General features: G+C 47.6%; 1 protein-coding gene across 1 annotated transcript in view; it reads left to right on the forward strand.

Annotated features, from left to right (window-relative positions):
• The window catches only part of GLB1 (galactosidase beta 1), a 277,016-nt gene that overhangs the window by 228,351 nt on the left and 26,280 nt on the right, over positions 1–22,385 (forward strand). Inside the window, exon 14 of the mRNA XM_086964687.1 lies at positions 21,832–21,963. Within this exon, the coding sequence (XP_086820813.1) occupies positions 21,832–21,963 (132 nt within the window). The remainder of the gene's footprint in view (positions 1–21,831; positions 21,964–22,385) is intronic.

The raw sequence follows: 22,385 nt of genomic DNA on the forward strand, positions 1-22,385 counted from the left end.
TTTCCTTTTTTTTACAAAATACATTATACATTTAGATTGTTACGCCCTCCTGTGGTTTCTTGCTGTTTGAAAGGCTTGCTTTCTGTAGCTGTGTATGTGGGAGGTGATTACAGTGATTAAAGTGTGAGTTTGGCCCCCAGCATTTAGTCAAAGTGTGTGGTGAATTAATGGTGCTACCTTGGGAGTTTTAAAATGGTGGTTCCCACGCTAAGATGCAACCTTGTAGCTAATTGTGTTTCCCCTGTTGCAACATACAAACCGTAGCTATGGCAGAGAAGCATAGGTAGAGGCGGGATGTCTGAAGGAAATCAGAAAAATACACCTGCCCACCGCAGGCTGTGCTACATATCGTAATGGTAACAGCAAGAATAAACGAGCACCGGCAAAGCCAATAGGTCTCTGCAATCCGAGAGCTGTTGACGTTGTCAATGTCTTTTAGCCATGCTGAATAGCAGCACAACTGCTGTTCAGCTTGGTTGAAAGTCATGTAAAAATCCTAAGCATATGGCGACCACTTCAGTTTTTCCCTGAAGTAACACACGAGCGTACATACATGCAATGAAGATTTATCTTCCGTTTAGTAGGCATGATAGAGCAGTTAAAGATTGGGAGGGAGGCGTAAAAAGGTATATTAAAACAATCTCCATCCTTGATACCCACATAATGGAGAACAGTGTATTTTTCATGTTTATATTCTGTTGGGAGAGGATGTTGGCGTAACGGCTAGAGCGGCTGACTTTGAAGCCTGAGAACCAGGTTTGAGTCTCACCAGAAGGTTCAACATCCTGTGATTCTGTGCAAATCACTTAATCTCTTGGGCCTAAAAATGAATGTGTCTGTCTGTAATGCAACTGCACTAATGTAAAGCGCGCTGATACTTTTGGGTCAAGTTCTCGCTGTATGAAACTGAAAAAAAAAAAGTAACCCCAGCTTCCATTTTTACTGCTTTGCAGTTAGTGCAGTTTAACAATGTAAACATAGTTTGAAATCAGCCCGGGTAGGAGGAAAAGAAGGACATTGTAACAGCAGGAGGCACTCGTGTAGAATGCTCAAACACAAAGAAAAAAGTAGCTCTTAAAAGTGAAGCAGTGGATGGACACAAGTACTTGGTCCATTATCTGTGAGGGCTAAGCACAAGAAAAGGCATGACAAAGGCTATGAGAGCAATGATGGAGCGAGCATATGGTAAACCTATGGGCTAGCTGTTCGAGACAGCGCATGTGCTGTCTAACAGAGACTTAAAAAGGAATCAAACTAAGTAACTTGTGTGATGTAACATTGTACACAAAATGGCATAACAGACAATGCAAGAAAGACAATATTTAAATGTGTATCTGTGTATATATATATATATATATATATATATATATATATATATATATAATGTATATGTATATATATATATGTATAATGTATATGTATATATATATATATATATATATATATATATGTTTTACCAAAGTGCCCTGGAGCTTGGGAGAGCACACAACCATTCCCAGCCTTCCAGCTCTGTTTGTGCAGCCTGCCGGTTTTCATCCGATTTAAGATTAGTATTGCCAACGCGTTTCAGGGCTCAGCAGCCCCTTCTTCCTGGGCAGAGAAAGCACGAAATGAAACCTGCATTGTTCATTCACCAACTTTAATTAACAGCCTTCCCCTCCACTGGGCGTGTCCTCATACCATATACCCCTGGTGCATGATGGGGAATGGAGTTCGTAATGCAGGTGAAATTTGCCTTTAAGTAAGTTCATTTCTGCTGTCCCACTTTTTTCCATACGTTTATTAATCCTCTGAGTGAGTTTACAGATGTAAGCGCAGTACTATCACCTCAGGGGGTATCAGGGTGCTGAGGGTGCCAAGTCTCAGTCGAAAAGTCAGGACTTGAGTTTTCTTTGTCCGCCAGGGAGGGGATGGAGGAGTAGGTCATTCTGGGTCTTGGCTGTGATGTCGGAGAAACTGTGGCCCCACCACGGTTAGGATGGCTGTGGGGGTGTGTGCAAGGACAAGGTTGCATGCATGGTTTGTAGGTGTGGAAGTTGTTTTAAGTTATGCTGTCCACCAGCTGTGTTCCCATATGGAAGTGTCCCTCTCTGAAATCAGCACTTTTTCAGCACGTTTTGTCGGACTTCAGTTGGAGGAAGTTGTCTTTCATTCATTTGGCTACATTGGTCATGGCGTTGCAGAAGCTGGTTTTGGTGTTTGGCGGGGTCCTCAGTGAGCGAGAGGATTAGTTGAGTGTCTTCTGCGTATGAGATTGTTGCGTCCATGGGATCTGGCGACCTCTCCGAGGGGGGTCATGTAAATGTGGAACAGGGTGGGGTTGGGGGAGGATCCTGAGGTATGTCGCTTATGATATCCTTGTATGCGGAGGTTAGGGGTGTCATTCGAATGCTCTGTGTGTGGCCTGTAAGGAACAAGGTGATCGATTTCAGGGTGTTTTGCTCTATGCCGATGTTGCAGAGTCTGTCGATGAGGGTGTGGAGGGAGATGGCATTGAATGCAGCAGAGAGATTGTGGTGGATCAGGGTCACAGCTTCTCCGCAGTCTAGGAGAGTTCTGATGTAGGCTGTGGCCGCAGTCCGCATGCCTCAGTGCTGTGGTTGGCACGGAACCCTGATTGTGGATCGTCAAGTTGGTGGTTTGTTCCAGGTATCCAGTGATCTGTTAGTTGGTGGCTTTCTCAAGTTCTTTGACTAGGTATTGGAGCAGGGAGATTGCTCTGTAATTTGTTAGATACCTGGGGTCAGCAGAGTGTTTCTTTAGGAAGGGTCTGACCTCTGCATGTTTCTAACTGTCCAGGCGGGTTTCATGTTGAGATGGAAGTGCTGAGGATGCTGGTGAGTTCCTTGCTAATAGGTTTGGTTCCTAGGTTGAAGAGATGGTGGGGGCAGGGTTCAGTGTGGCCCCAGAGTGGATGAACAGCATGATGACTGTGGTGGTCTGAGTGGTGAGCAGAGACCAGGTAGTGATTGTTTAGTTGATGTTTACTGGTTGGCTGAGGTTGTCGAGGCTGAGAGTGGTGGGTTGGGGGTCGAAGTTGTTGTAGATAGTGGCAATCTTGCTATGGAAGTGGTCCAAGAAGGAGTTGCAGAGTTCTTGCACGAGCTGGATGATGTTCTCGGTGACTGTCGGATTAGAGAATTCCTTGACTATTTTGAAGAGTTCCTTTGTGTGGTTGGCCGTGGTATCAGTGCGGGCAGTGATGGCTGCTTCCTTGATGTGCAGGTGGTAATTACTGAGGGCTGGTTTGGGAAGGTCTCTGTCAGTAGGGTTCTTCGTGGTTCTGAGCTCTGAGGTGTACCATTTAGCTTGTTTTGAGGTTTTGTTGGCTTTGATGGTTTCAGCTGGGCTACTCTGTCACTTTGTGATCCAGGCGGAGAAGTTCTGGACCGTGTGGTTAAGGTCTACTGAAGCTTATAGTTGGGTGGTGCTGAAGGTCTGTGTCCACTGAGCCCCCTACCTGCGCTAGGAGGAGTTGTGGTGCTAGGCAATGGTATGCTGGGCGTCGGAGATGGTGAAATGAACGATGGCATGGTCAGTCCATGTGAGTTCAGTGGAATTGCGGAATTTGATTCTGACGCTCGAGGTAAAAATAGAGTAAAGTGTGTGTCCGGCTGTGTGCGTGGGTTCGGTGACCAGTTGGCTGAGGTCCATGTTGTTCAGGTTCCCCAGGAGGCTGATGCAATTGGCGTTGTTGGGGTTGTCGATGTGGAAATTGAGATCGCTAAGTAGGACGTATGTGGTGGGAGTTGATGGCTAGGGTGGGGATGAGGTTGGAGATGGTATCGTAGAAAGCTGGTCAAGGTCCAGGGGGTCTGTAAGCGAGGGTGCCTCTTAGTGTTGGTCTGAAGTTGGAAGTTGAGGTGTTCCAGGAGCGGCGTTGGGTCATCATTGGTGACGGTGCATCGGACGGTTTTCTTGAAGATGATGGCAATTCACCCACCGTGTTTCTTGGTGCGGCCTCAGTGCATCATCTTGTAGCCATCTGGAGTGGTGATGGCAATATCAGGGTTCAAGGAGGGGTTGAGCTATGTTTCGGTGATGAAGGCAACCTCAGGGGAGAGGGTGGAGACTGTGTCCCAGATTATTGTGGCGTGTTTGCAGAGGGAAAAGGTGTTGAGCAGGATGCATTGGAGTGGCTCTGGGTTGTTGGGAGTGTTTTGAGCAAAAGCGGCGCAGGGGAGGCGGTGCGAACAGGAGGTGATGCATAGCAGGAGAAGCGACAGTGGCAGCATGTAAAGGTCCTTTGGCCGATTGCGGGGAGAACATGCAGCAGCTGTTGTTTTGGCGTCCAGGAGCTCCTCAGTAGTGTAGCGATGGATGGTGGAAGGATCAGGTGTGGACGGGCTTGCCTTTGGCACCCCTGCGGTGCGGCCATGCAGCGGCCTCCTTTAGTAGTCCTGGGAGGTGGGAGGGCCTGGCAGGGAGGTTGGAGGGCAGGGAATGGGGAAACCGGAGGGAACAGGGAAAAACGACAGGAGCGGGGGGAGTAGAAGCCGAGCTCTGAATAAACAAGTCATCAGAAGAGCCAAACAGAAAAGCCACACAAACAAACAGAACCTAAGTCCAACTAAGCAGACTCTAATATTATCAAACATTACCCCCAGAATAGGTTAGCACTGCCTAATATTACCAGCGTTGGGAGTATGCGAGCAGCAGTGTGATAGGATTACCACGCCGGGCAGCGGGACAGAGCATGGGGCCTCCGGGTTGGAGAATGCAGTAGAGTCTAGTGGAGCTAGGCGGTGGCGGAGTCTCACACCAGACCAGGGTAAAGGGCTAGTCTAGGACTAAAGGAAGGTAACTATGGGGCTAAAGGAAAACTAAGAGCCTTCAAGTAGTGGATAAAACATCCATTCACTGGCTACCCCGATGGCAGCACTTATGGGTGGGTCTCCTTGGTATTGAATCATCATTTCTCATTAAGTCTATCCTGTACTGGGTCAGGTTGAGGAACTCCTAGTCCTGCTACAAAGTCGCATTCTTGTGATTCACAGACAGCAACGATCCTATAGCTGGCTCATGGAGCCATCGCTCAGCTAACATTGGACTCTTGGGCCAACCCAAGCACACTGTCCACTGAGAGCATCAATAATGTTGAGAGGCTTCATCTCACCCATGTGCAAACATAGTGAGCATCTTGAATGAGTTGTTTTCTCCAGTCATACTCCCTTGTTAGGTGTACTTCATTATTATCCGAACCATATCTTAAGTTCATTATTCCTGGAGGAGAAATGAATACTGTTTTTAAAATTCAGAGTCTAAATCCTCCCAGTTCTGTTTTACACCCAAAATATGTTACAAAACATAACATGCAGTGATCAATGTACGTGTAATCTGGGAGGCCAAGACACCATTTTGCACTTCATTCTTTTATGCTCATTTATCGCTGTGCTGCGAAGAGAAAAACTCAGACCAATATTTTTAGCCAACAACACAAGAAGATGCTGCAAGACTCTGTTACTTTGCCATTGGGTGGACTCTGAAGGTGTGGATAAAAATGTGACCCTCTATATTGCAATACTGGCCCTCTTGGCTGGTCTCCGGCCCCCGAGGGTTCCCTGATTCTCCTAGCCCTATGCCACGGTATGTCCCACGGTCTTGCCGACACGGGAGGTTCCTTCTTCGGACGTTCCTCCTGCCTGATTCACCACTTTCACTGACATGACACAGGTCCACTCTAGAACACTTACTATCCTCTCTTGGAATGTCAATGGCCTGGGGCACAAAATTAAGAGAAGTGTAGTCCTCCAGTTTCTCCGGCACCACTCCCCTGACATCGTCTTATTGCAGGAAACACAACTGGTTGGTAACACTTGTCAGGCGCTTTAGAGGGGAGGCTATAAGTTGTTGGTCCACGCAGGGTTTACATCTGGGTCCCGTGGCACTGGGATTCTGGTTAGGAGGACCCTTGCACTCACCCACTCCCGGGCCTGGGCTGACCCCCTGGGCTGCTTTGCTCTAGTGGAAGCCACTTTGGAGGGGCGCCCCCTGAACATCATCTCTGCATTCCTTCCACCGACGCTGGTCCGGGACTCCCTTAAGGAGCTGGGAGCTCAATTGTTAGGCCTCTCCCCGGGTACACTTCAGGTTGGAGGGGACTTTAACATTACTATGTGTGATGACCTAGACCGTAGGCCCAAGCGGGGATCTCATCGTCGGAAATTGGACCTGGCAGACTTTGTGAACGCTTTGGGGCTGGCAGATATATGGCGCCTTCTCCATCCGGACACACCGTACTTCACACACTACTCTAATGCGCACAACAGTATGTCTCGAATCGATTATTTATTTTGTCCTTCCGCTGACGTTTGTTGCTTTGTCCGCCCGAGGGGTCTCCCGCGTGGTATATCCGATCATTTGCCACTTGCAGTGGACCTAACCTATAATCGCCAATTTATGCAGGGACCTGTTATCATTAATCCCTGGCTCATGGAGGTTCCAGATGTTAGAGAAGCGCTGCAAGAGCGTACTGCACTCTATTTTGCGGCGGTTACGCTTTGGGAGGCATACTTGGCGGTGGTGAAAGGTGAGGCACTAGCTCTTAAGATGGGCTACCTGCGTAAACATAGCGAGTAAGTAATGCAGGCGGAATCTGATCTCATTAGCCTGGAGGCGTCTCATAACGCCTCCCCATCTGATGCTACTGCTACTCGTCTCCGTGCCCAACAATTGGCCTATAAGGCGCTGGTGCAAGAAAAGGCGCAAGCACAGCTGCTGCACACGCGCCATCGGATCTATGAATTCGGAGATAGTGCGGGCAAGATTCTTGCCTGGCTGGAACGTCGAGATCAAGGGTCCAGATGGGTGTCGTCCATAACTAGGCCTGATGGCTCCGTGGTCTTGGACCCGCAAGACATTGCGGAAGCTTTTGCTGATCATTTGGAATGTGTCTACACAGCTGGTGAGGGCTATACGTCGAATGAGTCCCGGCAGCTACTAGATGAGATGCGTCTACCGACCATCTCGGACTCGGACAGGGTGGCCACCTCAGCTCTGTTTGCCGTTAACTCGGGTAAGGCTATGGGACCCGATGGGGTCCCCGTCGAGTTCCTGAAGGCCATGGTCCCTGACATTATTCCTCATCTCCAGAATATGTATACGAAAAGCCTAGAGGTGGGGGTCCTCCCGCTCGACCTAAGGTTAGCCTCCATCGCGGTCATCCTCAAGCCTACCAAACCGCCCACCGACTGCGGCTCTTATCGGCCGATCTCCTTGATAAGTGCAGAGGCAAAGGTCCTGGCTAAGCTGCTAGCAAATCGACTTCTCCTAGTACTTCCTACCCTGATAGACGACGACCAGTCCAGTTTTCTTCCGGGTCATAATACAGCGTTAAATCTTCGGAGAGTACATAATGTAATGAGTCACCGGCCCATCCTACAACAGGACGCGGCAATCTTATCCCTCGACGCCACAATGGCTTTCGACTCGATCGAATGGCCCTATTTATTCGAGTTCCTCCACCGCTTTGGCTTTGGGCCTCACTTTATTAGCTGGGTGCGTCTCCTGTATACGGACCTTTTGGGCCAGGTCTGAGTCAATAATCACACATCTCGGAGGTTTCGTCTCCATCGAGGAACCAGGCAGGGCTGCCCCCTGTCCCCGCTGCTGTTTGCCCTCACCCTGGAGCCTCTGGCTCATTGGGTCCGTACGGATGTCTCTATCAGAGGACTCCACTGGAATGAGGACGTTGTGAACAAAATCTCTCTATATGCAGATGGCATCCTGATATACGTATCGTCTCCACGGTCCTCTATCAATAGTTTGTTACAAGTTCTCACCAATTTCGGGAAGTACTCGGGATATGCTATAAACTGGACTAAATCGGTGCTGTATATGCTACATGGCCCCCCACCTTGCTTGCCCCAAGGTTTTTCCATTGCAATAGCCATGGAAGGTTTTATGTACCTCAGTATTTATATTACACCCGACTTTAAGACGTTTTTCGACCGTAATTTGCTGGGCCCCTTGTGGTGGCTCCGCAGCGATGTCGCTCACTGGCAGTCACTTCCGCTGTCTCTCCCAGGTAGGGCGGCGTTGTTTAAAATGTTGGCACTCCCGCGCTTTTTATATGTCCTGCAGAATTGCCCCTTCTTGATTCCGGACTCATATTTTTGAACGGTGGAGGGTGAGCTCCGACCTCTGTTGTGGGATGGAGGTGCTGCTCGTATTGCCCTTTGCAAGCTTTTTCAGAGTTGGTACGATGGGGGCATCGCCCTACCTAACCTTTGCCTTTATTATTGGGCGTCACAGCTGGTGGCAGTAAATCACTGGGTACACGGTTCACCCCGGGAAGGTTACCTTGGGGCCCTCTATAGTAAACCAGCTAGGGCGAGATATGTTGGACCTACGGATCATACAATTGCAATTTGGCACAGGGCCAATAGAAGTTTGGGGTGGACAGGCAGGATCACCAAGGCCACACCTCTATGGTCTACACAAGGTCTGGGTTCCCTCTGCTTCCTCTGAAGCTTCGATAGATGGTACTTGATTGGGATTTCGGAAGTGGGAGATCTTAACCATAAGGGTAAACTGCTGACCTTTAGTGACCTCCAAGCCAAATATGCTCTCGCATCCACTGAATTCTTCCGCTATTTGCAAATCACACATGCCATTCTTGCCGCTGTCCCGGACCTCACTTCCATGCCTGCGACCTCCCCTCTGGAGGACAGGCTACTCTCAGAGCCTCTCCCCGAGAAGGCCGTCTCCCTCACCTACCGCAAGCTCTGCAATAATCTCCCTGATCCCTTCCTGTCACTGCTGACCAAGTGGGAGGCGGACTTGGGTCCCTTAGATGAGGAGGATTGGCGGTCGGCCCTAATGTCCCCGAGGGAGTCTGCTATCTGCCACAGGTTTCGGTTAATTCAACTGAAGGTGCTGCACAGGGCGTATATGTCTGCTCTTACCCTGGCCAAAATTGGACGACGCCCTGACTCACTATGCCTGCGAGGATGTGGACTCCCGGGCACCTTTTACCACATCTTGTGGGATTGTCCGGTGGTGCAGAGGTTCTGGACCGGAACGCTTCGTAAAATGAGTGACTCCCTGGGTAAGCCCCTCTTGCCATCACCCAGGGAATGTGTGCTTAACATTTGGGGGGCAAAGGATCTGAATGATTAAGAGCTATGGTGGGCAGCGCTAGGTTTTCTAATGGCCAAACGCTCTATAGCGATGAAGTGGGGTTCCCCGGACAGGCTGTTGGTGGTGGGCTGGATGGCTGAAATGGATCGTTGCATGATCGCTGAGAAGGCGGTCTATAAGACTCGGGGTTGTCCGAAGACGTGGGACAAAAAATGGGGACTCTGGAATGCTTACCGTGGAGAACTGTGTGACTCTCCTACAGTCTAACAGGCTATGTCCCATGTGGGGCCTGTGAGAAGACATGTACGCTAACCTGTAATTTGCTTGATCTGTGTATGGTTTCTACATGTACTAGACTGCTTGTGATTATTTTTGACTCTGCTCTTTTATGTCAATAAAATCTTAAGTTAAAAAAAAAATGTGACCCTCTACATCTTCTGTGCTTGGAAACTGACAAGATCGATTCACCCCTACTAACTGGGGCCAATTCCAGAGTTCTGCTGTACCAACATGACTCGTATTGAATTAGTGGGCGAAAACATTTATGGAATTTTTATCTATCTTTTCTCTGGAATAAGCTAAATATTTTTAAAGTTCTTAACTCTTCTTTTATCCATTTCTGTGTTGACTTGAATTATTAGTATGGCCTTGGGCCGAAAAATAATAATAGATAAATAAGGAAAATAGGATTTATCAAGCTATATAGATATTAGTATCTTGTCATTTTAGCAGTTACTCAGATACAAATGAGCACTTTGATACTGATATTTATAATATAACTGTCATCAGCAATCGTCACTCGTCCCCTTTGTCTCACAAATCTAAGGGATAGGATATTTCTTGAGGTAGATTGATGAAAATGCCCCGAATTGCAAAAATGTCTTTGGACTAGACAATAATATCTGCAGTTTTTTCCAGAAATCCATGAAGTTTATAGAGCTGAAACTGATAGCCAAGGATGGAATTTACTACAGAGCTTTACGTGGTGAATATTTCATCCTGAGTTTGGAAAGTACCTTGACCAACCTAGCCACATGCTTCAGCAAAGTAGACTTAAGTTCCCTGTTATGGCTAAACATTGTGGGCCCGAATACATGTTGGGTGTAGTGATAGCTATGTGCAAAATACTGCCCCTCCCGACTAAGAGTTTCGCTGGTTATGAATTTTTGCCCAGAGTCTCCCCATTTTTGTGCGAAGATCCATTCTGTTAAGAGCAGGCGGCGTAGCTACACCAAAATATGCCTGGAGTTAAAACCTATGAGTATAGGCCCATTTTATCCGGGTCCTGCACGTTGTTCTGTATCAGGCCAGAACAGTTCATAATAACATGGTGCATGGGAGTGTAACGTTTTGCCCCAATAAAAGACTCGCACAAGGGAGCTTGGTGTACTACTTCTTTATTCTCTGTGTGCGAGCGTCGTACTGCCTTCCTTTTTCCGCCCCCCCGGCTCCTCCCCTTCCACCTCCGCCTGCCCTGTACAAACCCCAGGGTCAGGCGAAACGACATGACACCTCCCCCTTTTGTACAATAGTGCTTACTGTCTCCCAGAGTTCTTCAATGAGTCGAACAGGCCGCTTGGTTGTTCTTCGTGGATGGCTGATTCGCGCCTGTTTAGGAGCATGGCGGTCCCTTGCATCTTCAGGCATCACTGAGCTGGGACGCTCTCCATCACTGTTTCCTCCTTGACTCGACGAGTCTGTACCTGAGCCACGGTCTTGGACTCGAGTGTACACAGAGGGGTTACATCTTTTGAAGTGGGATATGTTCCGTGTTATCCGTTTGCCTTCATATTCAGCTGTGATCATAGTCCCTTTCCGATCGGAAACTCGCAACGGATGCGCGAGGTAGCGACTATCTGCTTTTGTTCTTCGGTCGCGTTTTACCAGTATTCAGTCTCCTTCATGAATGTCCGTCTGTCGTGCATTTCGGCGTTGGTCAGAGTAGTCTTTCATCTTTGATTTCTTTTCTCGGTCAAGCTTCACCAGAGTGTCATGATCAGTGGTCACGGTTCGAGATAGTATGACGATGTCGGAGGCGAGCAGCCGCGTGCGGGGAACTCACCCAAGCATCAGGGTGGCAGAGCATTAATTTGTGGTACTGTGCGGCTTAGTCCGGTACGCCCGCAGCACTTCATTTAACGCTTGCTGAATGCCGCTGTGCGTGAGTTCTGCTTGCTGAACAGTCTCCTTGAGGGTCCCCATTAATAGTTCAACCATTCCGTTGGCTTGGGGACATAAGGGAGTGATCTTCTGATGTTTAAAGTTGTGATGTTTTGCAAACTCAACAAATTCATGGCCGTTGAACGGTGGCCCGTTATCTTTTTTCACCACTGTGGGGATTCCCCATGCTGCAAATGTTTCATCGATAACAGGGATGACAGCTGTCACTTTGGTGGAAGATACTTGATGCGCAATGGGAAAGCTAGAGTATTCATCCATAATGACAATGATATATTTGCCTGATTTTAGCGGACCAAGAAGTCAATAGCAACTTGTTGCCACACTCCATCTGGTAGTTCCGACATCTGCAATGGGGTCAGCGGTTCGTCTCGAGCCACTAACTGGCATGAGGCGCAGTCCTTGAGTGTGGCCTCCACCATATGATCAAGTAATGGGAACCAGACTCGTTCCCAAAGTGCTTTCTTGGTGGCTACGACACATCTGTGCCCTTCGTGGGCTAAGTTGATGACTCCCTGTCGCAATCGCTGAGGAATGACGATCCTCCCCCCTATCAGTAATAGACCATCGGTGCTGATTGATAATTCGTCTTGGACCTGTTTGTATGCCTCAAGTTCTTCAGTGTCAACGGTTGTGTCCTGGTGACTGTTGTCCAGGTGTCTCCATGAGTTGGTGCGTATCCGGACCATGATAGCTTGAATGGTGGAATCTTGAGCAGATGCTTCACGAATGGCCTCCAGTGGCACTGCCGGAGGGCATGCATTGCCAATGACAAAGTGGATGTATTCCTCCGCTACGGAGCATCATTCTAGCGTGTGAGCCTGTTGGTGCCATGATATGTAGTCTGCTGGGTTTTTCGCTTTCCCGGGTTTGTGGACGATGGTGTACACGTAGTCTTGCAAACGCAGGCCCCATCTTTCTATTCGTGGGGGCATCTTCGCCCGTGGGTTGCCAAAGATGGTGATGAGCGCTTGGTGGTCCGTGATGAGTGTGAAATGCTTCCCATATACGAACAGGTGAAAGTGTTCACAGGCCCACACAACCGCGAGGCTCTCTTTCTCGGGCTGCAGGTAGGCTTTCTCAGTATCAGTGAGGCTGCGACTGGCATAGGCGACATGACGGTGGTCTGCTTCATTGTTGTATTGTGCCAGTATGGCACCCAGGCCTACAGGGCTGGCGTCCACAGTGATTTCAGTCTTTCTTTTGGTGTCAAAGTATGCTAGGTTGATGGCGGTGCTCACTGCTTTCTTGATTTTATTGAACGCATGTTCGCACGCAGGTGACCATAAGAATTGCTGACCTTGGCGAGTGAGTTCTGAGCGGGTAGCTGATGGTAGCATAGTCCTTAATGTACCGGGCACAATAGCTTACCATCCCCAGTAAAGAGCGAAGGTCACTGATGTCCTTCGGCTGTGGTGTGTCCGCAAGGGTAGACACTTTCTCAGGGTCTGGTTTCATGCCGTCTTTGGAAAAGATATGTCCATAGAATTTTAGTGTGGACTTGTGGAATTCACATTTATCCGGGTTGAGTGTGAGGTTAGTATTGAGTAGGGCTTGGCACACTCGGTCAAAGGCTTTGTCATGTTCTGCTTGGTTTTCCCCAAAAACCAGGATATCGTCACTATAATTAAAAGCGTTTGGGATACCCTGGATTACCCGCCGGATGGCTTCTTGAAAGATCTCTGCAGCTGAAGAGATCCCGAAATGTAAGCGCTTATAGCGGAGCATGCCTTGATGAGTGGTAAAAGTGGTAATGTAGCGGGATCTCTCATGTAATTCCAGTTGGTGGTATCCCTTGTTGAGATCTAGCTTCGAAAAGACAGTTGCCCCATTAAGACGTGCAATCGTATCACTGATGTGGGGTCCGGGGTGTCGTTCCCTCTCAATAGCTGTATTCGGGGCACTCATGTCCACACAGGCGTACTTTGTTGTCTTGTCCTTTCTTGGGCACTACCACCACTGGTGACACCCAGAGAGTGGACACTGTGGATCGTTCAATGATATCCGTCCTCAGGAGATCCTGTAGCTCATCATCCACTGCCTGTTGCAGGTGAAATGGCACCTTCCGGTGGTGCTGCGCTATTGGTGATATTTGCTCGTTGATGTGCAGTTTGACTTTGAACTGGTTAAGCTTCCCAAATACTTTGAAGAGATTTGGAAACTTGTTGACAATGTCTGGGGAGTCATCCACCGTGTACAAGAGCTCGACAAGTTGAGGCGTTCCGCTGTCGGTAAACTGAGAAGGCAATCCGCCGCATCAGGACCCTCAATCATGTGGATGTGGGCTTGTATCTGTCGTTTCTTATAGATCAGAGTCGTGTGGAACTGTCCCAGGCATGGTAGGTGTTTCCTAGACATCCAGGTGTAGACTCGGACAGCGGCTGGTTTTAGTTTTGGCTGGGGTTTCATGCTTTGATATTCCATGGTGCAGATGTAGTTTAGGGATGCTCCCGAATTCAGTACGAACTTGGCGGGGTGACTCCCTATTTGAATGTTCAATAATCTTGGGTATTTCTTTAGTCTGTCGGGATCTGACACCATACATACATATTCATCGCTATCTTGCGAGACAGGTGTGTGAGACGACGATTCCCGGGACGTCGACCTCTGGGATCGGTATGAGCTGACAGAGTGCACGCTCGACCTTGACGAATTAGATGAGCAGCTTTTCCTTCCCCGTACTGCTCTTGCATGATGGTGGGTTTCTGAGCTTGACTTGGACGTTTTCATTTTCCACTGTCGCGTTTGACAGGCCACTTCGAAATTATTATTATTATTTTATTTTTTTTGTAAAGCTTTATTCGAGATATATTCTCATAAAAGCACAAACATACATTTAAAAATACATGTTAATTAAAATCCGTATTTCATACATTTAAAACAGTTGTGCAAGCTTTAACAATAAAAAGGTTGTTTAAACTTATATAACAATATCAGATTGTATTAACAGATATAGCCCTCCGCCTGATGGACCATGCCCACCCCAAATACTTTGCTGTTCCCAGAACAATAGGCATGTCAGTGGAAGTACAAATGATTCTTAGCCCCTCAACACCACTAGATGCCCCAAGGTTTCGACAAACTGGGGCCAGCCATACTCTCCTTGGGATAGCATAGGCCTCACACAAAAATAAAAAGTGGCCTATGCTTTCATTAGTTGCACCACACCCCGGGCAGCATGAGGTATTCGAACTCCGCCATCTACCCGTCAAGGATCTCAGGGGAAGAGAACCAGACCTTAACTGGAAAAATAACTTCCTGTCCATTGGGACAGTAATACTGTCCCAATATTGTTCTAATACAGGTCTCATTTTAATTTCCAAAAATCTCCCCCCCATTGTTTCAAATTTTGTACTTCTCCAAAGTCTTTCTTCTATGTAGTCCCAATAAAGGGTCTTAATGGTGTTTTTACTTGGGAATACTTCCCCAGATGGATTATCCCAGTCCAATTATTTTCTCTTCCACAGCGGTGACACTGTTGTCCTATGGCGTGACACTGTCCTGAGTGTGGGTAGTCCTGGCCGCATCTGTAGCATTTCGAGGCTGGTCTGCTTGCTTGACTGCTTTGGGTTCTGTTGCGTGAGGGGGTCGCGTGGAGGGCCTGCGTCGGTCTTCCAGACTTGCGGCGGTCGGAGCGGCACTTCGAGTCAGTGTGAGACTGCATTCGGAAAGCTTGTTCCTTTTTTTCAGATCTTCTGGCTTCCATCTTCTTGGCGTGGTCTTCTGCTTGATCATTAATGCGAGTGAGTTCCTCTATTTCTTCAAGCGTGTAGTGTTTCTTTAGCAATCGGCTGCGTAGTGATTCTGACTGGCACCCTTCAATAATACGCAGTCAAAGCGCATCGTCAGTGTTGAAAGTGTCGAACTCACAATATCGGGCTAGGCGCCGAATGCGAGCAATGAAGTCGCACATTGACTCGTCCTTTTCTTGCGAAGCAAGGTTGAACGTATACGGCTCGTAGTCTAAGTTTCGTTTGTGGAGGAACTTCCGATCTAGAGCTCCTTTCACATCTTCATATGAGGTGGCATTGGCAGCAGGCAATTCTTTGATGATCTGTGCAATGTCTTTTCCTATCAAGTTTCGCAGGGCGATCACCTTTTGCTTAGAATCTTGCACTTGGGACCCCGTCATGAAGTCCTCGAAATCTTCAGCCCAGTTCTTCCATTTGGGCCCCATGCTGTTCCCAGATGTCAACTCTAGAGGCTCTGGCAGGCGTAGGTATGACACTCCTAGCAGCATTGGACACAGCTGCGGGGCTTCCTGGGTGGATCCTGTGACTGATGGACGTGAAGTGTCGGGTTCCACTGACATCTTGAGCAAGGATACAGGCTCGACTGGCCGGGCACGGCTCTATTTTCAGGAGTTTGCAGGTTTTTTTGGAGGTTTCTATAACTGCCTGACATTAAAATGGCTGCTGTGTTAGGAGCTGAAGTTATCCTATGCACTGTGCCTGACTTCAAGATGGCTGCCGAGGAAGACACAGATACTTTTGTCTGGCACTTTACTTAAACTTTCCTGCTGCTTCTTATAAGGCTAGTCACTGCTTTAAACTCACCCTTTGACGTGGCTCCAGTCTTTTGGTGTGGCACTTGAGCAGCGCGCGCCCTCTACGCGATTCCAATCGCGTTTTGGGCTCTTTTCTATGTCGGCGCGCTGGATGGGCCGGTCCTCAGCTGCGCGCTCCGTAAATGACGCTGCAGTGAGGGGGGGCAGAAGCGCTGGATCACCAGGATCCCACCCTCGTCGCCAGTGTAACGTTTTGCCCCAATAAAAGACTCGCACACGGAAGCTCGGTGTACTACTTTATTCTCCGTGTGCGAGCATCGTACTGCCTTCCTTTTTCCTCCCCCCCCCGGCTCCTCCCTTTCCGCCTGCCCTGTACAAACACCAGGGTCAGGCGAGGCGACATGACAGGGAGGAATCACCATCTGTAATCAGAAACTGTATGCTGAAATATGTTTGAATTAGTGAACAAAATCTGCAGCAATAGAGCAGGTAAATCTGGGCCCTCCCTGATATTCACCATCCATCTGGAACAACTGGTAATATCACACTATGGAGATCAAATTACCAGCCAGAATTGGAAATTCAAGTAACCTTGGTCTAAAGATATTATATTACCTTAGTGGCTCCTCTGGCTCCACCTCGTAACAGAGCGGAAAGATATAATTCGACACTGGAAAGTGTTTGCTGCTTGCTGAAATTACCAGTTCTACTTCTCCTGTCAGATGGAATAATAAGTATGAATGGAACAACACTGTTTCTTTTGTCAGTGTTTCTTCAGAACTGCAACATGTTTCCTGTCCGAATCAGGCACATCTGACTATGTTGCACTTCAAGGAAACTCAAAAAGTTTCCCATCCAGGAAACTCAAAAGGCTTTCAAGAGTAAGCTCTATATTGAAAGTGAAATGTTGCAGTGGAGAATTACAAACATACGTTTTTAGACTGTGCAGAGACAATTCGTTATTGAACACTCCTATAAAAACTTGCATGGCAGGCAGCTTCTAGGAAGGTCTTGTTTCACTCATTCTCCCTCCCTTCTCACTCGTCTTTTCTATCTTTCTCTTCCTCTTTATGTCCAGCGTCATACGCTAGCCTGTGTCATACCTTCTGCTCTCCAAAATCTCTCCTCTTATGTCTGTTCCAGCTTCTCCTGCTCCTCTTCAAGTGTCTTGTCACTCCTGACATACTGCCAACTGGATCACAGCCATGTCTTCCCTGGTTACCTTAGAAATAGTAAGCTTATGATATAGAACATACATCAATAATTTTTGGGTGTAATATTTCAGTTTGAATTAGTTTGATTGTTCCCTGAACCAGCTTACTTTGATATGGTCTCAATGGGCCATATCTTATTAAAGCCATTTGAAATGTTGGAAATCTATTCCTGTATATTTCCTCCTGTGTTTAGAGATGATTTCAATTTCTTTTTTTGGATTCGCCAATTCCCATGGAATGCTTCTGGAAATAGAAGACAGTCATGGATTTCTAAGAATGCTTTTTTGCACCAAATTTACTGATATGTAGTACCTGCTAAATAAATAATCTGACTAAGTGGGTTAAATATAGTTTTGCACATGTATCTAACTTATTTTCTGTATGATCGCAAGTATACAGTTTTGGGAAAAGCATAAAGCAGCAGAAAATGTGGTATACTGCTGGATTTTACACCATCATAAGAGAAATTAGCGATTCTATATTTTGAATCATCCTGATTTAATAAGTCAGGATGCACAATTTTAAATTGTAAATTCTTTATTATTATGCCCTGAAGGAGAATCCTCTGAGACCCAGACATAATATGTTTATCTATGTTCTTTAGACTTTATTTGCCCACATCACACCATCTCATCGCTGCTGTGCTGAGCGGTCGCTCCCCAGGCTCCCTGCTTAGAGCTGGTATCGTTGTGCTGCGCTTGTCATTTAAACCTGCAACGTGATTGCTGCATCGCTTTCTGTGTGCAAAGCTTGCTAAAGTGCATTTTAAATTAATAGCGCGATAATCCCTGGCGCTCTGCTTTACCCTCCGCTGCCATTTTGTTGTTGTTGTTTTCCCTATAAGCCCGTCCTCTTGAGCCCGCCCCGCCTCCCAGCTGAGCCTCCCTCGCCCCTCCCCCTCCACTTTCCATATATGAATGATGCATTTTCGCGCAGCGTTCACTCGCAGCGGTCGCGCCCCATGCGCGCCGAGGGTGCGCCAAGGGTAGGCCCGTCTACGCCCGTCCGCGCCTGGACCGCGCCCAGCGCCAGACCCCCTGGCCCCCGTCCCACCCACCCCACCCGCATTTCATACGACGCCTCCACCCTCCTAGCCCTAAACCATGGTCGACTCCCCAACTGCGCCCAAGCCGCTCCTGGACACACCCATGGACCCTTCACATGCAACTTCTGCAAGTATGACGGCACCAAGACCAACTCCTCATCCACTAACACCAAACAGAGATCTGACACCGACCACCTAAAATGCATCCTGCTCAACACCCGCTCGGTTCACAAACACGCCATCGACCTTTGGAATCTTCTAGACACCATCTCTCCGGACGTCGAATGCATCCTGCTCAACACCCGCTCGGTTCACAAACACGCCATCGACCTTTGGAATCTTCTAGACACCATCTCTCCGGACGTCGCCTTCCTAACAGAAACATGGATGAACGCCTCCTCAGCCCCCGACATTGCCATTGCCATCCCGGAAGGCTACAAGATCATCCGAAAAAACTGCACCAAGCAAACCGGAGGAGGCATCGCCATCGTCCATAAGAACACCATCCGCGTCTCAACCAGCTCAGAGGACAACCTCGCTATCGCCGAGCACCTCCACTTCCAGATCCACACCGACCCAAAGACCACACTCAGAGGCACCCTCCTCTACAGACCACCAGGACCCCGTGCACAATTCAGTGAAGACATCACTGACTTTATCACCCCACACGCCCTCCCCTCCGAGGACTACATTCTACTGGGAGACCTCAATTTTCACATGGAAAAGAGCAACGACAGAAACACCACCACCCTTCTGGACAATCTCGCCAACCTCGGACTCAAACAACTTGTCAATACCCCCACTCACTACGCAGGTCACACACTCGACCCTATTTTCACCTCCAGCAAACATATCTCCTTCAGTCACACCACAGTTCTCCATTGGACGGACCACAGCTGCGTTCACTTTATCTACAAAAAGACCACAACCCACAACCATCCTCAACCTACTCTGCGAAGAAACTGGAACAAAATCACCATCAACCAGATCTCCTCATCGCTTATTCAAAACCCCCCTGCCCACTCTTCGAACCCCAACCAAGCAGCCATTAACCTCACTCAATGGCTAACCAACAGCGCCGACAACCTAGCACCTTTGAAAAAACGTCAAATCAAACTAGGCAGCAAAAACGCCCCCTGGTTCAACGATGATCTTAAGAAATCCAAGAAACTCTGTCGCTCCCTTGAGAAGGCCTGGAAAAAAGACCCAAACACCAGCACCAGGGACGCCTTCAAAAACGCCACCCGCATACACCACCAACTAATCCGGACTGCCAAGAAAGCCGCATTCAAAGAACGACTAGACAACAACGCCCATAACAGCAAGGAATTATTCAACATCATCAAAGAGTTTACCAACCCCACTGCCAACTCCAACGACATCACGCCCTCTCAAACCCTTTGCGACTCCCTTGCTTCGTTCTTCCACGACAAAATCGCAGACATCCACAACAGCTTCGACAACCAACCCGAAGACCAACCCACCCAACCTTCTGCAGGACCTTCATCCCCCTTTAACATCCTTAATGACTGGAACCCAATCTCCACTGAGGACACCATCCGCCTAATGAACTCCATCCACTCAGGATCCCCCACAGACCCATGCCCTCACCACATCTTCAACAAAGTAGACTCCATCATAGCACCACACCTCCGAGACGTCATCAACTGCTCCCTCAACTCCGCCACCTTCCCGGAAAGCTGGAAACACGCCGAACTCAGCGCCCTTCTGAAAAAACCCACAGCTGACCCCACCGATCTCAAAAACTACCGCCCATCTCGCTCCTTCCATTCCCAGCTAAAGTCATCGAGAAAGCTGTCGACAACCAGCTCGCCGCCTTCCTTGAAACGAACAAATCCCTCGACTCCTCACAGTCCGGCTTCCGAGCCAAACACAGCACTGAGACCGCACTCATCGCAGCAACAGACGACATTCGAACTCTACTGGATAATGGAGACACAGTCGCCCTCATCCTCCTCGACCTCTCCGCTGCCTTCGACACAGTCTGTCATAGCACCCTGTTACAATGCCTCAGAAACATCGGAATCCAAGGCAAAGCACTGGAATGGATCACCTCGTTCCTTGCCAGAAGAACTCAGAGAGTCCGCCTTCCCCCCTTCAAATCAGAGGCCACCGAAGTCATCTGTGGCGTGCCACAAGGATCTTCACTCAGCCCCACCCTCTTCAACGTATACATGAGCCCCCTCGCGACCATCGCACGCCAACACAACCTCAACATCATCTCCTACGCTGATGACACTCAACTGATCCTCTCACTCACCAAAGACCCTCACACCGCCAAAACCAACCTACATGAAGGAATGAAAGAAGTTGCCGAGTGGATGAAGCACAGCCGTCTGAAACTGAACTCAGACAAAACAGAAGTCCTTATCTTAGGTACCTCTCCCTCCGCCTGGGACGACTCTTGGTGGCCAGAGGCCCTTGGAAAAGCACCCATCCCGACGGACCACGCATGGAACCTGGGCGTCATCCTGGACTCCTCACTCTCGATGACCAGACAAGTTAACGCCGTTTCATCATCTTGCTTCAACATTCTTCGCATGTTCAAAAAAACATTTCGCTGGATCCCCACCGAAACTAGAAAAATGGTCACCCACGCTCTGGTTACAAGCCGCCTGGACTACGGAAACACCCTATACTCCGGTACCACCGCCAAACTTCAGAAAAAACTCCAACGCATCCAGAACGCATCAGCCAGACTCATACTAGACATCCCGCGTAAAGACCACATTTCTGGCCACCTGAAAAACCTCCACTGGCTCCCCGTCAATAAGAGGATAACATTCCGCTTCCTAACCCACGCACACAAAGCACTTTACGAACTTGGACCCGAATGCCTCAACACACGACTTTCCTTCTACACCCCCTCCCGCCAGCTACGCTCTTCCAACCAAGCCCTTGCCGCTGTCCCTCGCATCAACAAAACCACCATGGGAAGAAGATCCTTCTCCTACCTGGCGGCTAAAACCTGGAACTCACTTCCCATTCACCTTTGCCTCACTCAGAACCACCTAGCATTCAGAAAGCAACTTAAAACCTGGATATTCGACAAGTAATTCCCCACCCATCTGAGACCCTCTGGGTATGTAGCGCGCTATATAAATTAATTGACTTGACTTGACTTGACTTGACATCATCTCACTTCCTATTATGCCCCTTTAATTTTTTTGCGACTTTTGATTGTCCTTTATCTCTTTAAATGTTAATGGCATTCCAACATGAATTTAGTAGCTTTTTTTCTGTCTCCGTTTGTTAATTTGTACTCATTTATCCATAGTTTTGCTCTAAATAATGTTGTGGGATCTTATGTGGAACAGCCTGTTACGTCATTCTGTGGTTAACCTGGCAAAACATGAAATGAAATGTTATGATTTTACATTGGATGGGCAAGTAGGATAATTTGTCATGCACAGGGAGTAATTTATATAATTAGAACGTTGAATTGGGGATATCCCCCTGTTTTTTGTTAGTACCATCTTCTAAATTGAAACTGCTCTTTGTATGTTTAGTATTTTATTTTAATTAATTTCATGAAAATGAAATTTTATTTAATTTCAACATGTAACTTTATGCTTTTAATTAAATTCAATGTAGAAATATCACATTGTTTCGCTACACTTTTTTTCCTCTACGTATATTGGCTTTGGTTATTTCATTATTCTTGTGTAGCCTCTGTATTGACCACATCAATAGAGCTATATTTTAAGCAAATAATTAGCTCGTCCTTAATTCACAATAGTTAGTAAATCATTTTCAAAAAATATTTGTTTTTATTTATTGCCTAGGTTCCTCAGGGAGTGCTTGAAAGAAAAAAGTGTAGCACTCTCAATATTACTGGAAAAGCTGGTGCCAATCTTGATCTTTTGGTGGAAAGCATGGGCAGAGTCAACTTTGGGCGGTATAACAATGATTTCAAGGTAAAACTAGCTACAAGTATTCTTCAAAATGATATTTTCAGTTGTGAACTATTCCTCTATATTTTCATATATCTTTATCGTTTTCTGTAGTTTTTCAAAGGATGGACATGTTGCTAATTACAAAATAATGCACCCAAAAAGTATGCCTTATATTGTCAAATGAATCATTATATTGTCTTCTATTAGGGGTTAGGAAACATTCAGTTCTGTTACATTCAGTCCATAACCTTAATTATGCAATAGTACGACACACAGCTTGCTGCCTTACATATTGTAAAAGGTGGTCTCCTTAGCTGAAATACAAACTTGTTAATGCTCTGGTCAGCAGATAGTGGTCATGACAAAGGATCTGCCTTTAACACCACATCAGTGCTTTCATCTTATGTTTAATGACTAATTAGTTATTACTGTTGTATGGTACT

The sequence above is a fragment of the Lissotriton vulgaris genome, chromosome 4_1 (assembly GCF_964263255.1).
Source record: "Lissotriton vulgaris chromosome 4_1, aLisVul1.2, whole genome shotgun sequence".
Classification (NCBI taxonomy): Eukaryota; Metazoa; Chordata; class Amphibia; order Caudata; family Salamandridae; genus Lissotriton; species Lissotriton vulgaris.